This window comes from Colias philodice, chromosome 22 (genome assembly GCF_061535455.1).
Source record: "Colias philodice isolate Cphi_HAF_F1 chromosome 22, ilColPhil1 Martin Lab GWU primary, whole genome shotgun sequence".
NCBI classification, from domain to species: domain Eukaryota; kingdom Metazoa; phylum Arthropoda; class Insecta; order Lepidoptera; family Pieridae; genus Colias; species Colias philodice.
This window is the reverse complement of record NC_143107.1, coordinates 1,573,644-1,590,738: the sequence shown is the minus strand read 5'-3', so window position 1 is coordinate 1,590,738 and position 17,095 is coordinate 1,573,644. Positions and strand designations below refer to the sequence as shown.

Sequence of the window (17,095 nt, the reverse complement as noted above, 5' to 3'; positions counted from 1 at the left end):
AATGATGGGTCGATAGATTATAATAATCGATAGAAATACTATGTAAAATATATCCGATACAGAAAAACTCTTCTAATAAGTTATATAATTTAAACATAAAGACAACCAAATTGTAAGATAGAAACCAATAAAAAATAAAATATTAGTTTAGTTTAGTTTTAACATAAAATGCATAGATATGTGGTCTTATTATCACATGTCTTATTAGTACGTTTACGTTGTAATTATTATTTTCGTACCTAATTCGATTTATGATAATATTTTGAATTTATAATTGAAATGGTATGACAATCGATAATCTTTTAGACATCACTTCTGGTATCACCCGTCGAGCTGTCAAAAAGCAATTCTTATAGTGGACAGACTATAGTTACCTTAGTTCATGAGACCAATTAAAAATAAATTTATTAATTCGTTAATTTTATTATCAACCCTACGTATTTCCATTTCTGACGCAACAGAAATGAAACTGTATAATTTAATGTCTCCAATTCGATATTTTCACGTTTAAAAGTTTTCTTTAGAAAGGGAACTTCTAACAAGGTTAATTACAAATTCGTAACTCGCGACGAACTTCAAATCAAAATTGTAAACTTCGTGAGACGTAGACCGTGTTAAATAAGATCATGTTTTTATTAGATAATGTTACCTTTACACTCTTCAATAAGTATTGATAATCTATATATATAATAAAACTAAGTCGATAAAATGTGCGTGCCGATAAAACTTAAAAAGGAGTCCCGACACGATAAAGGGACTTATGTGGTGTGATAGCCCTTTATCCCCCCTCGAACAAGAAAGTTCCCGTTTTAATCTAAAGGGCATGTTTTTAAAGATATAAGGGACTTTCCGACCCTTCAACTTGGAAATTAAGTGCAGTGGCGCCATCTGTTATCGAATATTTGAACTTCGGAGACTATATTACACTCCAATAGACATAGTGTGTAGTCTCCATAGTTGTGAGCCATTGCAGCATGTGTAGTAGTGGCGCGAAATTTAAAATTCCAATTTCAATAAAATCTTAAATTTAAATTTTGTGTATTTATACGTCATTATTTAACGTATATTTTGGAGTTAAAGCGACATAATTTTAGTTATCCAAATTAATTCTCAAAATATTAAAAAATTTAGGTTTTTAAATTTCGCGCCTTTACTACATACGCTACCGCTACAGAAGCTAGAAAGTTCCCGTTTTAATCTAAGGGCGTGTTTCTAAAGATATAAGGAACTTTCCAACCCTACATAGTGGCGCCATCTGTTATCGAATATTTGAACTTCATTCAGGACAAATTTTGGAGTTAAAGCGACATAATTTTAGTTATCCAAATTAGTTCTCAAAACCTTAAAAAATTTAGGTTTTAAAATTTCGCGCTTTTAGTACAAATGCTACCGCTATAGAACCTTTTATTATGGCGGACGATAGTGACCAGAATACTCTAGAAGGTGTGAGAGAGAAAATATTTTCAAATTTTCTCGAATATTCTAGAGCCTAGCTCTCTGAATATATAAGAGCCCGGTGTCGCTCACCAGAGTTAGTTTAATTTGAACAGCGAAACGAGCGATTTCAAAACGAAAATAAGAGAAGTTATCTGTGAGCCTTTATTTAGAAGTATCACGTGTGAGTATTTTTAATAGTGTGTTTAATTAACTCTCGATTTTGAAACGAAATAGAAATAAGTTATTTGTGGGTTTTTTTCGTGAAATTTCCCTATAATATTAACAACATGTAACCCATCAAACCCAAAACAGCTATGGGACTCTTTCAAAAGGAGTATGAGTGATGATATATTGTACCAAGTCCGACAAGCTAATCCTGAACTGACTATAGAATTCAATGACGAGATCTTCAATGAAACACTCATTCGCTTAGAAGATAAATGTTTAGCAATAAATAATCAAGCCTAAGTAGAACTTGGAATGCCAGCACCACAAAGAAATGCTTTTAGTGTGCTAAACTACGAAATTATGAAGGAAAAAAGTTACAACATCAATCAACTACTTGAATACAATGCTCACAACTCTCAATGACAATAAAAAAAAAGTTTACGACGTTATAATGAGCCGGATAAATAACGATATTGGTGGAATTATTTACTTGGACGCACCAGGAGGCACCGGTAAAACGTTTCTCATAAATCTAATACTGGCGGAAATACGTGCTAAAAAACTCATCGCACTGGCACTAGCATCATCTGGCATTGCAGCCACACTTATGGAAGGAGGACGATCTGCCCATTCTGCCTTACAACTACCATTGAATATAGCCGAACAACAATTCCCGGTATGTAAAATTTCAGGAAAATCTGGACGTGGTAAATTCTAAACCAAGCTAAAATTTTCATCTGGGATGAATGCACCATGGCCCATAAAAAATTTATAGAAGCCATGGACAGAACATTACAAGAATTGCGAAAAAACTCTGAAATAATGGGAGGAGCTCTACTCATACTCTCAGGAGATTTTCGACAAACACTTCCAGTTATTCCCAAGATAACATCAGAAGACGATATCAATGCATGCTTGAAAAAATCACATCTCTGGCTACAAGTCCAAATACTGCAATTAACAAAAAACATGAGAGTTGAATTATCAAGAGATGAAACAACAGCACAATTTGCTAAAATACTTTTACAAATCGGCGAAGGTACATATCCTACTGACCAAACGACCGGCCTCATTGAACTTAACAGTGATTTCTGTAATATAGCCACTACTGAAGACGAACTAATCGACAAAATTTATCCAAATATTATTCAGAACTATACTAATGCAGAGTGGTTATTTCAAAGAGCAATTTTGGCCACTAAAAATAATATTGTTGACGATATCAATTTTAATATTCTGAAGAAAATACCTGATGAAGAGAAAATATATAAATCGATCGACACGATGGTATCTATTGAAGAAAGTGTCAACTTCCTCACTGAATTTCTAAACTCTTTACAAGTACCAGGAATGCCATTACACTGCCTTCGTCTGAAAATTGGAACTCCAATCATACTACTCAGAAATCTCAACTCCCCAAAATTATGTAATGGAACTAGAATGATCGTAAAACAGCTATCGAATAATATCATTGAAGCTGAACTTATTTCTGGAAAGACCAAAGGACAGACAGTATTTATACCTAGAATACCACTGATCTCTTCGGAATTGCCATTTCAATTTAAAAGACTGTAGTTTCCAATAAAATTAACCTTTAGTTTTACAATTAACAAAGCGCAAGGACAATCTTTAAAATATTGTGGCATTAACCTCAAAGAATCCTGCTTCTCTCACGGTCAGCTATATGTAGCTTGCTTCAAGAGTAGGAAATCCGAAAAATTTATGTATATATACTCCGGACAATAAAATGAAAAATGTTGTTTATAAACAAGTATTGTAAATAATGAGAAAACGTTTTCAATAAATTTTTTTTTTACTTTTTACGTCATAGTTTATTTTTTTATTTCGACTCTACCACGTCATCTCATATCAACTCCCGGGCGAAGCCGGGTTTTTTAGCTAGTAATTAATAAATATTCGTATAGGTAGATAAAATGAATAATGAATAATGATTTGTAAAATTATTGTCTTTTGGAATTCGATTATCAGCATTTATTTTATAATTTTGAACATCACATCCCACAAAGAAATAAAAAGAGCGTGTGTCGTGTGTGCAAATCGTCATCTTACTCCATGACGTGACGGTATTGCCATGACGTAACTGTATTGCCATGACGTAACTGTATTGCCATGACGCGACATTGAAATTTTACTCTCAACGTGCCAAAAGAAGTTTCACTTCAAAAATAGAAAAGATCCGTCAATTTGAACAACAAGATCCAAGATCAAATTGGCTTATTGAATTTCCTAATAAAAGTAGTTCTAACAGAGTTTAATACGGAACAACCGTTCCGCATATTACGTTACCGCATACCGCTTACATAAGTTTTTACCCCTTCTCGTATTTATTACACAAGCGAACTTGCGAAGAAACTTCGATAATTTATGGCGAAGCAACCCTAGTTGTAACCCTCGTACCTCAGCATACGGTCTGATTGTAGAAACTTTAAATTGGTCTACGCCATAATCCTTATAATAAGACAATATTATTGTGGTGTGTGGCTAAATATCTAATCCTGACTTCATATAATGCCAAATTAACCGTTAGTCTAATTTCTCTGAAACTGTGTTCAGCCCCCGTATCATTATGTCTTATGGCAGTATTATATCCAGTGTGGAAAGATCACAGCGCTATATGATGCTATCACTTTCGCACGCTGGAAATAATACTGCTATAAAACACAGTGCTGACATGTACATTACATAGAAATATTTTATTGTGTACACTTTTGTTAAAAACTGAAATGATATATCAATGTCCATCCCATGTCTGATTAGTCGATGCAGAGCTTTTAAGAAGCTGTAACTTCAATCCACTTGTTTTTCTTTTCTTTAATTTCAATTTACAAAATTGAAAGCCAAAACGTGTTAGATCCAATAAGTTTTCGTTCCAGTCTAGGTCAAATATCTAGGACGTCTATTGTGATTTGTGGAACCGTTTGACCTTTGTGATGGATGAAATGGTTTGCAATTGTTTCTTTTCACAGAAATATTTAGGTTGCTGCAATTGTTACATTTGCCGTTTGCGCACAGTTTTGTGCTTAGTTTCTGTTAGCTGTGGCCTGTGGCCTGTGGCTCTATAGCTAGCTCTATAGCTTCACCTGTAACACGCTTACATTTGCTACACCTATGAATTTTTGATTTTTCTGTTTGTATGTAACCGACTCGTTTAGACTCGATTTGATTAAGTCTATACCTTGTCCTAACTTTGTATACTTACCAAGGATTTGTGACAATACAATGATTTCATCTTATTAAAGCTTTATTTTAGTTTCTTAAAACTATATTCATGTGTTTACTGCTATAGAATTGAATAGCAGTGCATATACGAGTAATGAAAATAAAAGTTCCTTTTCCCGTGCTCCACTTCTGTCATGTTTTGAACATTAAGATTATTATAATTTATATAGTTTCCGGTTTATGTCCTGTAAATTATTTCGTATTATCTATACATATCTCACGTTCTGTAGGTGCCAATACCAATTGAGTGAGAATTCAATAATAACTTCAATAAAACGGTTATTTGGAAGCACAATGGGAACACGTAAACATTACAAGAGAAATGTCTTTGGTAGGGTGCCCAGTGGTAATGAAAAAAGTTGGGTCGTTTTGCCAACAAATGGTATGTGAAACAAATATCGAATTGTACTTTATTATACTTGACGTTGATCGTTGTTTTATTGTATTGTAATAAATAAAGACGGAGGCAATTGGGATATATGGAGGACTCATGATGCAAACATTGACATTTTCAAAATTAACAGGTCAATCTGCTACAAAGACTCGAAGAATATTGAACAGGTTAAAAAACTAGAGTTGGAATTGAAACCTAATTTTAAGCATAATGTTATGCCTACGTACCTATGCGTTATTTTCTAGTTAATGTGTGGATAGTGTTTTTAATAGTACCAACTTCGCTTTTTGCAGCCGCATTTAGCAGTTTAACATAAGAACAGTCTAACAATTATACAACTTAAAAAATCTTATTAGGATTACCAGCACGCAGAGGAACTTTCGAGAAGTCGTACATGACAGATGCAGAACATTTTTCCAACAAATACAGAAGACAGTTTAGTGTATAAGTATATTAGTATAAGTGTATAGTTATAAGTATTTATTTAAAATTATATATGTATGTTTATCAGCCATCTGGTTTCCATAACACAAGCGAAAGCTCTTGGGATCAGATGGTGCCGTGTGTGAAAATTGTCCTGAAATATTTATTTAACCATTTTCAAGTACATAAATTCCACTTAACCTAAAGATCAGAAAAACAATACAAGAACTACTCCTCACCCTGTCAGCCACGCCGCCCGGCAGCACGCTCTTGACCACGACGCCCGACGACCGCCCCCCCACGATGCCGAACGCGAGGCCCGACCCGTCGTTCACTAGCTCCACCACTTCTACTTGGGCCCACTCGCCGAACACTTGCTGCAAAATAACTTGAGGTTGTTTCTATTGAAGGTAAGTATAATTTTCATATACAGGGTGTCTCGATTTTGATGCGCTATGATATAGTTTTCAGATGCTGCAAATACTTGAATGTTTGATTCAGCAATATGTAGACATCTAAGAATTTACCAAATGAAAAAAAAAAACCTCGGAAGATAAGTATTTTTAAACTATACGTTCACAATGACACAGAGAAGACCTAAAACCTACTGATGGTAAGTATTGATAAATTTTTAAACCATGATTTCAAAAATTTCCTTCACACTAACAATTAACAGATCGTTGTAAGTGGTTGTAATTAGTTATTTGACAGTATAATTATCCGTACTTCATTAAAATTCAATCAACAATTGCCTTACTACCGAAAAACTAGAATTAAACTCATCAGTGTTTAAATTGTAATCGGTTACTAATTACTATCAACTATGTTGCTGAAAGTCTTGCATGCTACTATTAATTTTAGCGTAGTTTTCTATTCTATCTGAAACTAAATAATCCTTTATTCAATATTCCAGAATTGAAATGGACTTTGACCTCTTTATCGAAGCTGAGCCAACGATTGTACCAAAATTACGATCCACGTGTATTCCCTTAAGCTATCGTAACGCTGGTTACATCAGCCTTACTTTATTTATTATGTAAAAAATTGTGCTCAAAACATATCATTTGTTATCCCAGCAAAGCTGTAAACCGTTACGTTTTGTTAGCCAAGTTTTTTATGTTCTGTTTATTTCATATAGCGGTTGTTTTCTCTGGAGATCATAAAAAGAGGTCTCTTTGACTGGGAATTGAAAAAGGGTATTGTCGTTTGCTCTACGAGATACAATTTTGTTTGGTTTTAATTTGATACCTTTGTACGTTATGAATAAATACCCTTTCTTGTTATATTTAGATAAATAGTAAGCTGTTATACTATCATACCGTGACTTTGTCCCCGTTTTATATAAAATGTCACCGAAATGTTGCTCTACTTAGTCCTCTATATTCAAATTAAAACGCTTCAGTTTTTCCAAAGGTAATCCATAGACGGTTAAAATTTAACAAATATTATTCGTCCTGATCTTATCTACAATTTCAAATAGTTATATTAAAATCAGGGTTAGGTATATAATAAGGTAAGTACCTAAATTTTATTCGAGTAGTCTATAATTCATTTAATCATCATCATCATGTGTCCGTCTGGGGTTTCGCCTGCGTTGTCAAGAAAAATTTCCATAGGAATAAGATGTTACGACGTGCTACAAAGTAGCCTATATCACTCTCTAGCCTCCTAACCTATCTCTAGACACAAATTCATATTCATATATATATTATATAATCATATACTTACATATTTCACAATAGTATATAATAGTATATAATTTCACAAAACATAATACTATACTTACTAGTAATTTCACAAAAAATCGTTCTGTTGCGACGAGATGGAAAAAGAAACAAATAAATAACTTTTGTCAATAAAATATAAGTAATATTTGAATATTTATTTTTGCTATACACTAAAAATAATGAAATATTTACCATAATGCGTCGAATCAATCGTTTCCTGGGCGTGCGCGGCTGACCCTTGGATCAGCTAACTTTCTCCATGTCACTGTTTCACACTTGCACTAGAATACACTTTGGTATAACTCACTCGAACTTTTGCACTAACGCTACTGCTGTTTTGGAGCACATTTTGGTTTACTGTAACAATTGCACTTTTAGATTTTTTGACTTGTTTATAAATCATAATAAAGTGGTTGCAATTTAATTAAATGTTTTTGGTATTTAAATGATTTTTAATTCGCAAAAATATGAGTAGTCTTACTGATGTTATATTTATTATGATGCCCTCTATCATGTATTTGTATTATCTATGGTCTATAATATGCCTAATATCAGTCTTTTTATAGACCATAGGTATTATATTTACCTACATATTATTCGATTTTAAACCTGTTCAGAATGCATTTTAAATTAATTTTAGGTCGTTATTATTCCTAAACTTACACAAGTTAATCTATAGTAATATAATTATTATGAAACATTACAATAAATAATAAATTAATTATAAAACACTATACGAGTAAAAACGAGATATTAATTCATAACGATCTGTTAATTTCATGTGTTCACCCATTATCAATTATAATAATCGTTCGATTACCACATTACTCGATACATGATATACCAATGGGCAATGCGGGCGTGATTATCAATTTAAAATTAAAATCGTGGGTGTACTGATAAATAATAAATATTAATATGCAACAATAACAGTCAAAACCACTACATTGAAATGAATAAAATTTTGTATGTATTCACGCATTATCATCTCGTTGGCTTGCAATTATGTTTGTTTATTGGCTAGCAAATATTATTTAACCTTAATATTCGCTCCTAATATCCTTCATCATTTTAGCTAAGTCCGTTATTTTCGAAGTGAAACTGCGTACGTGGCAATACCGTCACGTCTTGGAGTAGAGCGACGATTTTGGTATCTTTGAATCTTTATTTATTTATTTATTTCTAAAAGGTACCTTACAGCTAAACATAAATTAAATAGAACATTATACAATACTATACGCCAATTACAAGGTACACCAATAACAATCAGTTATCAGATACAGTGTGTGAGCAAAAAAGAAAACATAAAAGATACAGTACTAATAATAAACAAATCCTATATTACAATTAAGTATAAAGGTAACATTATGCATGTGTGAGTGAAAGTGAAGTGTATGTGTGTGTGTGTGTGTGTGTGCATGTGTGTGTGTTGTTAGTGATTTTCATTACAATTTTGGTCAATAAGCTGTAGTATTACTTTTTTAAACTTCGTGCGAGATAATTGAAAAGGATCAGCCGAGGAGAATTTATTATTATAATTATTCGGAAGTCTCAGAAAGGTTGAATGTTTGAGATAATTAGTAGAGGCTGCTGGCACACTAAAGAGAGGCGTATGACGAGTACGTTGGCAAAGAAGTTTCACTTTTGACACGTGTGTTCAGCACACACGCTCCGTTATATTTTCTAGAGTCTAAATCTAATATCCTATAATATTTCAGCTAAATAATTAGTTGAGCAACAGACACTTTGTAAATGCATTTCACTATCTACAGGGTGTCCCACTGTTGGTATACTAAGCCCAAAGGAGGTTATAGATTTGCATACGCTAAATACGTAAAAAATACTTAAAAAATTCCAGACGCATTTTTTTTTCAAGTAGATGAATTCTTAAAACTCTATGTGTACACCTATAACAAGCAACCCGCCCAACTTTGTCACCAGCACATGAGCTATCGTTTAATATTATGTTTTCATAGACAAAATGCTCACATAAGAGAAGCGGTATATACCGGCTGCGCGAAGCTAGAGAAGAAAACATGGATTTTCAGGAAAAAATTATCAAAAAACTAGATTTCCGCCCGCGGCTTCGCCCGCGTTTTCAAAGGAAAACCCGCATAGTTCCCGTTCCCGTGGGATTTCTGGGATAAAACCTATCCTATGTGTTAATCCAAGTTACCCTCTATATGTGTGCTAAATTTCATTGTAATCGGTTCAGTAGTTTTTACGTGAAAGAGTAACAAACATCCATACATCCATACATCCATACATCCTTACAAACTTTCGCCTTTATAATATTATCAAAAAAATTTTGATGTAATTTTGTTGTTTAAGTATTTTTTACGTGATCAGTGTATGCAAAACTACAAGTCTCTTCGCGCTTAGTATACCAATAGTGGGACACCCTGTATAGATTCATACAAATATTTGTAATCTCTAATTATTACGCAAGCGATACCGCGGGTAGTAACTAGTATAACATAAACATAATCAACAACTGCCTACTCAATATATGACATTATAAGATCTCAAGAGATAACTCTACATCTCAAGCTGAAATCAATACCGTTCGCTACTGTAAGCAGTTTCACTCAAGATATTCAAGTTCTTCATAATATTATAAACTCCTATAAAACTGTGTATTTATATGAAAACTTTTTTTTCTTGATGATCAAGTACTTCCTTAGCTTCTTACGATATTGAAATATGCAAATAGCATTGAAGTTGTAAAAATACGAGTTATTTCTGCAAAAATGTGTTGGAAGTTATAATATTAGGTTAATATTATAACGGGTGATTTTTTAAGAGGTATAGGATTTGATTTTCAAAAAAAACACAAAAAACTTGAAAATGTTGATGTAATCTATAATAGAATTGATAAAACAATCAATATAATTTAATGTTTGAAGATGATTTCATGCAAATGATGGCCACGGCTCCGGTTTAGATGGCCCATTCGCATTTCGGCACACTCTCTACAACATATCGGCCGGTATATCACGAATACTTAAATGCTTCAATATTGGCTACCAGTGCGTCAATCGTTGCTGGTTTATCCCTGTAGGCATAAGAAATAGTCCAAAGACGTTTGATCACGCGATCTAGGCGGCCAATCGACGGGCCCAAAACGTGAGATAAACTGTTCGCCGAAGACGGCTCTCAATTGGGCTATTGTTTCGCGTGCCGTGTGGTATGTGGCACCGTCTTTTTGAAACCACGTGTGAGGCATGTCCAATTCTTCCATTTTGGGCAAAAAAAAAATAAAATCGCCAATCGGTGAAGTGCATCGCGCACTTCTTAACCGACTTCACACTCTCTTAACCGAGCATGCATTTTGATAGTAAAATTCAATAATTTGCAAGCGTTGTTCGTTCGTAAGTCGATTCATGGTTAAATTATAGACCAAACTGAACAAGTTTGATAAAGACACAAGACACGATTCACGCGTGATCTATCAAAAACAGTATTGCCAAAAAGAAACCAGCAAAAAAATCACCCTTTATTTGATTTTACGCAAGGTTTAGAAAAGTTAAGTAATTTAATCATGATATTATTTAAGCCGTCAGAGTTCGCTAAATAAGACCACCCGTATACAAATATATCCTTAAAATTGGTGAAGAATAATGTATTTTGTGTGATTTTACATTCAATAATTCAATCAGCTTGAAACCACAATACCTACCTAGTATTATAAATTCAGACAATACTTATACAGATTGAAAGCACAAGTAAAACTTGAGCAAAACCTTCAAATAATATTTTTACAGACATTTCAAACATTTCACAAGGTGCGTTCACGAGAAAACTGATATCAAAGAATACGTCTTAATATTTCATACTGATATCAAGATCTGTTACATGTCTTGACTGTAATTCAAAAAATAATTCAAACCTCTACCAGTGTTCAAATGACAGCAAAATAAAATGTTCTCAAATGTAAAGTTAATAAGTTAAAATTTTTTAAATTTATAATTGAAAAATTAACCACAATATTAACTCGTATTATTTTGTGGTTAAATTAGGTACCTCATTTCTTCTTGATGATATTCCACATCGATATTAATATTTAAGACGATACACAAAAAAAAATCTACTGCTTGGCGGGCGGAGTCTAATAGCTCGCTATCGCGAACGCGGGTGTGCGCGAAGTCATTCTTGCAAACTCGCCGCGCTGCCGCTAGCCGACTCGGGACAAACATGTATGGAGTCGTCATACAGTTATAATATTCTTATACATATATTTAATTGTTGATTTATTGGTTTTATTTTCTAGCTTAATATAAACAAATAATCTTCTTTTTAACAACTACTTAGACATTATTAATAATTATTATTATTTCGTAATGTTTACTTTATTACAAAATAATACAGGTTATAAATAATCTTTAAAATAACAAAAAATATTGTAACTCTGAAAAAATGAAATGGTACTCAATAACGCGGACTACTGAATGGATTTAGATAGAATTTGATGCTGACGTAGATATTACGTCATGCCCAGAAATGAAAGGTAATATTTCTGAAAGAAGTTATAAACCCTAATTCTTCTCAGTCAAAGTCAAGAGTGGAAGATATCACTAATACAGTAAAACTGATGCGAAACTTTGGATGTTAATTTGTATATTTTTTTTTTAGTTGTTACTTAATCACGTCAAGACTACATTACCAATTTTGATAAAATATAGCTAATTGCCTGGATTTACACATAGGATACTTTTAATCCGAACTGAACACTTCTGTGGGATAAGACAGGATTCACGATATAATCTAATTCCACGCGGGCAAAGCCGCGGTCGGAATGATATTTTTTTAAATAAAGAAATTGTTTAAAAAAAAACACAAAATATATTGATATTTTGTGTTTATTATTTTTGCACTCTATTATAATTGTAATTATTCATTACAAATAATCAAAATAAAATAGCCAGAACAAAGTTAGGCCCTGGTAGGGTAGGTAGGCAGGTACAGCAATGTGAGACGAACACTGGCTTATTTATACCAATAATAATGTATTATAAACATTAAATTAAGTTTACTTTCTAACAACAAAAATACATAATATTAGCTAATGTGAAAGCGAATCAACCAATCATCCCACAAAAATGAAATGTGCACACAAATATTCATCCAAATCGGTTCATGTCATTAGGAGGAGTGACTGCAGCGCCATCTTCCGGGCCCAATTGTGTTTCCAGATCACCCAGGAACTCAATTTAATATACTTACACAAAATTTTTCGAAATGAAAACTCACATTACTATGTAAATATGAATATAAACCTGTTTTATTACTAAGCAATTTCCCGCACAGGTGTAGTAAGTATAAATGAAATAAATATCAACATCAAATTCTTTATACAACATACTTATCTACCACCTTCTAAGAAATGTAATTCTTGAAATTATTTCGTATTTTTTTTTAAATATAATACTACTCCAATGAGCTCCTGTTCCATATTATGTCCGCCATACTTCCACTAAATTCACCATGATTTTTTATTTCTTTGCACTTTGTTGCTTTTTGCTAAAAATGGAATCATGCGATAAAACCAGTAGAGCTTTGATAACATACATTTTTGACTGAATAAAGGTACTTACGAAGGAGTGGATTCACATTGTGAACAATCAGTGGGTTTATTTTCCTTCTGGATTCCGGATTTCTGAACAGATTATTTATGCTATAAATGAAAAAATCTTACACATTCGTTATGTACTTAAAACAGGGGTACATATCAAACATCGTCTATAATACAATTATCATCAAATTTAAAATAAAACCAACTTACTTCATTAATTTGTTCCAATTGTAAGCATTCTTTTTCCTCCAACCTTTATGTTTCTTCTTCTTATTTTCTTTATTGTCCCCATTTGTCTCATTTTGTCTTATCGTGTTGTCACCCTTTTTTACGATTGCGCGAGCGACACAAGTTCCCCGTGTGACGGCCGTAGCGGGAATGACTCGTGCAGCGATCGGGGTAGGAAGGTACAGGGCGGCTCTCGCTATATTGGCTGGTCGCGCGCTAATTTCAAGTATTTCTTGTTTATTTCAAAACCATCGCATATTTCAAAATTCTAACACGGTAGACGTATAGGTTGTATATTTTATAGTTAATATCCAAAAAGTCGTAACTTTACGTTTGTTATTTTGAAGATGCCAGAGATTAAAAAAAAATAACAATGATAACTTTGTATTTTTTTTCTATAGAGAAAATATCATGGAATCATGTTTCTAAAACGGTAGACGTATTGTGTTACTATTGAACTTTCTTGTCAAGAATTTTCATCACGACAGCTTTAATAATATAAAAATTACGAAGGTTTGAAAAGGGCCGTAAATGTTAGAAAAATTAATTCATCACCTTAATATCGTATATTTAAGAACATTCATACAGTTAGAGTAGGTCCTAAAAAAGTGTTATTTTTAGTAGATATCCATAGAATAAACAGTAAATAGGTACCATTTCTAAAAATCTATAAGAACGTAGCAGTATTCGTTTCTCATAATATATTATTTTACAATATAACCGTCCACTAACTGATATAACAGTGCTATTATTAGTATTCAATGTAGACCTAAGGTTGTCGAATAACCTAAACAGTTACCTGATCGGAATCCATTATTTACCATTAAAATTTCATGAAGCGTGTTAGGCACAAGACATGTCAATCTATGTATTGCTACATCTATATTCTATATATTACCTTTATATGTTTCGTATTTAGTTAAGGAGTTCTGCTACATACTTATTAAGTTTGTTAAAATACATCTGAGTAATTTAAATAAAACAAAAACGGTTCTTTATTATATTGCATACCTAATATGACGTTTTCTACTGTTCTAATTTACTGTTTATCAGTGTATTCATAAGATTAGGTTTCCTAAACCTTAGTTTATCTACGTAAGGAATTACGGTACTAGGTACTTATAAATAAATAAAAATATTTATGACAATAACATTTTTAGTATCTTCTATATCCTACGTAGTATCTACAGTAGTAATTGAAATAACTGTTCGAACAGAACTTTATTATTACTTCATACCAAAACTCGGCTTAAAATCTCCATTGTCAAAACGACCACAACAGTAAAAAATAATTCCGATTCACGTAAAAAGCCGCTTCTCCAAAACTCATCAACCAAACCACGCCAAAGGTTTTGATTCAAGCCTAAATTTTCATTTATTCAGCCAATAAGAGAATTCCGTAATTTTAAGCAAGGAATGAAAGACATTCTTACACGACCACAGAGTAATTAAATGCCCACCTGAATTCCCTTTATATTGAGATGATTACAATATTTCTCGGTCAAGATTAGCTTTTTACCAATTTATCTGTGACTAGCGGTCCGCCTCGGCTTCGCCCGTGGTACATATTTCGCAATAAAAGGTAGAGATAACCTAATTCCAAATGCGAACATATTTTGTACGAAAATTATACAAATTCCGTTCATTATCCGACCTGTCTTAAATGTATATAGGTAATCGCCATGTTTCATCAAATTAAATATAAAAGAAACAAGGTAAAAGAATCATAATCAAATCTCTCCAAACAAATACAGTACACATATTTAGGACTACCACAGAATAAAAATGTTCACATTACCACATACCTATAAGTATTATTTATTAAATTATTACCTTCTATTACCATTCTGTTACAATACTATTTGTGTAACCATTGCTTAATCTATGATAATATGCCAATATAATATTATGCCAAATGTCTCTACATTGGCATAAAGTTGGCAAAAATCTATATTCATACATGGTAAATCCCTACTAATATTATAAATTCGAAAGTAACTCTGTCTGTCTGTCTGTTACTCAATCACGCCTTAACTACTGAACCAATTTGCATGAATTTGGTATAGAGATATTTTAATACTCGAGAAAGGACATAGGCTACTTTTTACCCCGGGATATAGGATAGGTTTTATCCCGGAAATCCCACGGGAACGGGAACTATGCGGGTTTTTCTTTGACTGCGCGGGCGAAGCCGCGGGTGGAAAGCTAGTTAGTTATAAATCGAGGAATTAGAGAATATATTATAATTACCTAAAGAAAAATAAACATTGTGCTTTTTCAAGCACATTTTCAGGCTCATCTAAAGGAAATTTTCGCATTTTAATTTTTACCTTTCCGTTTTGTTTTATTTATAATCTGTATAACGCCAGTAAGTAAACTTGTAACGTCCTATATAAGACCAAAACTATCGAAGAATGTTCTCAAGAAATTAGGTATGATCGTATTATTATCGTTTACGTAATATTATGTATCTATAACTCTATATTTTATCCTCGTATGTCCTTTGATATTAAAAAAAGACGTGTGGCACTCGGGGACTGCCGCGGTAAAGCTATTGCATGCTATGCCTTCAAGCCACACCTCCGCGCCCGTCGGAGTGAGGAGCGTGAGGTTTTTCGTTACTAAATTTCTGGATTCGGTCCCCGCGCTCAAGGCCCGCGATAGAAGCTATGCAATAGCTTAAAAAAAATATATGTAACAGTAATTATTGTATTATTTTTAGCGAATCTGTTAAGCCTTTTTATTACCCCAGTAATATCACCTATAACTACTAACTAAACTAATGGCTGTTTGGTTAAAATTTATATTAGATAAAACAGCTAGGCATAAACAGTAGGTAAGTAGTTATAGTCTGTATTTTTTTTATCGTGATAAGAAATTAATATTGTAACAACGTATTTATTTCAGTGCTTTCTTTAGTAGAACGAGATTATTTCTCATTATAGATATTATAGAGTCTAATAATTGTCTAACAATCATCCAAACAAAGACAATAAAATTCTGGGTGTAACCAACACGAACCATCATATAAATAGATAGAACAATCTTATCTATAGAAATTAAACTCTTTTTGCTAAAATTCAATGAAATAAGAATATATCGCTAATAGCTTGAAAAATATCCTATGATAATATGCGTTAATGTTTATCAAACACCAGGTCCAACAGTATCGGTGTTCGTCTTATCTATGTATCGATTATTTTATTATTTGTATGTAAACAATTAGTCACTATGTACTTGTCTTAATTTACACATAAAAACTATTTAATCAATGTCTTAGATTAACATTATTCATTAATTAGAAAACTGATATCTATTATTTACTATTGACTCGTAAATACTTAAACAACGAATGAAATTTTGTATGGAAAAGAAAATGAGCTTACATCTTTCAAAATTGCTTCACCATGCAAATAATTTTACGCAAAATGAACATTATCACACAAAATAATTATTTATGTAAATTAAATGCTACTGTAAAAAGAAAAATTTTTATGAAAAGCACTGATTCATATTTTTGATTAACTCAAAAGTTATAACAATGATGAATAAAATATCCCAACAGATTATACGAAAAAAAAAAACAATGAAAAAAAAATATTCGGATTCTATTCCATATTCAAATTTGGGTCTTTTAACCTCTGCGTAACAATCATCTTATTCCGTTATGAACTATTTTAAAATAGCATTAAAAATATTATACCTGTTCGTGAAAATTAGTGTAAAATTTTTATATACTTGTAGATTTATTTGGGGTTTTATTTTAATATTTTGTATTATGTCTTAAATTTGGCTGTATGGACGCGTGACGTTCGCCTCACAACAATGGCGTCGCGGTACTACCGAATAACCGAAATGGCGGGAAACGTGACATGCGCTTTGGGAAATCGATGAGAGAATTCATTT

At 32.5% G+C, this 17,095-nt stretch overlaps 1 protein-coding gene and 1 long non-coding RNA gene across 2 annotated transcripts in view; both read right to left on the bottom strand.

Moving 5' to 3' along the window:
• The window catches only part of LOC149478301 (multiple PDZ domain protein-like), a 142,228-nt gene extending 125,222 nt beyond the window's left edge, over positions 1-17,006 (bottom strand). The window contains exons 1-3 of the mRNA XM_089709463.1: positions 16,893-17,006; positions 7,582-7,746; positions 5,902-6,039 (exon numbers count right to left, since the gene is read on the bottom strand). Coding sequence (XP_089565589.1) covers positions 5,902-6,039; positions 7,582-7,584 — 141 coding nt within the window. The 5' untranslated portion in view covers positions 7,585-7,746; positions 16,893-17,006. The remainder of the gene's footprint in view (positions 1-5,901; positions 6,040-7,581; positions 7,747-16,892) is intronic.
• On the bottom strand, positions 12,260-13,556 carry LOC149478302 (uncharacterized). Its single transcript, XR_016317431.1, has 3 exons — positions 13,172-13,556; positions 12,984-13,063; positions 12,260-12,909 (listed from the first exon to the last, which is right to left on the bottom strand). It is a non-coding gene; the product is annotated as an uncharacterized LOC149478302 (long non-coding RNA).
• Positions 17,007-17,095: the final 89 nt, after the last annotated feature.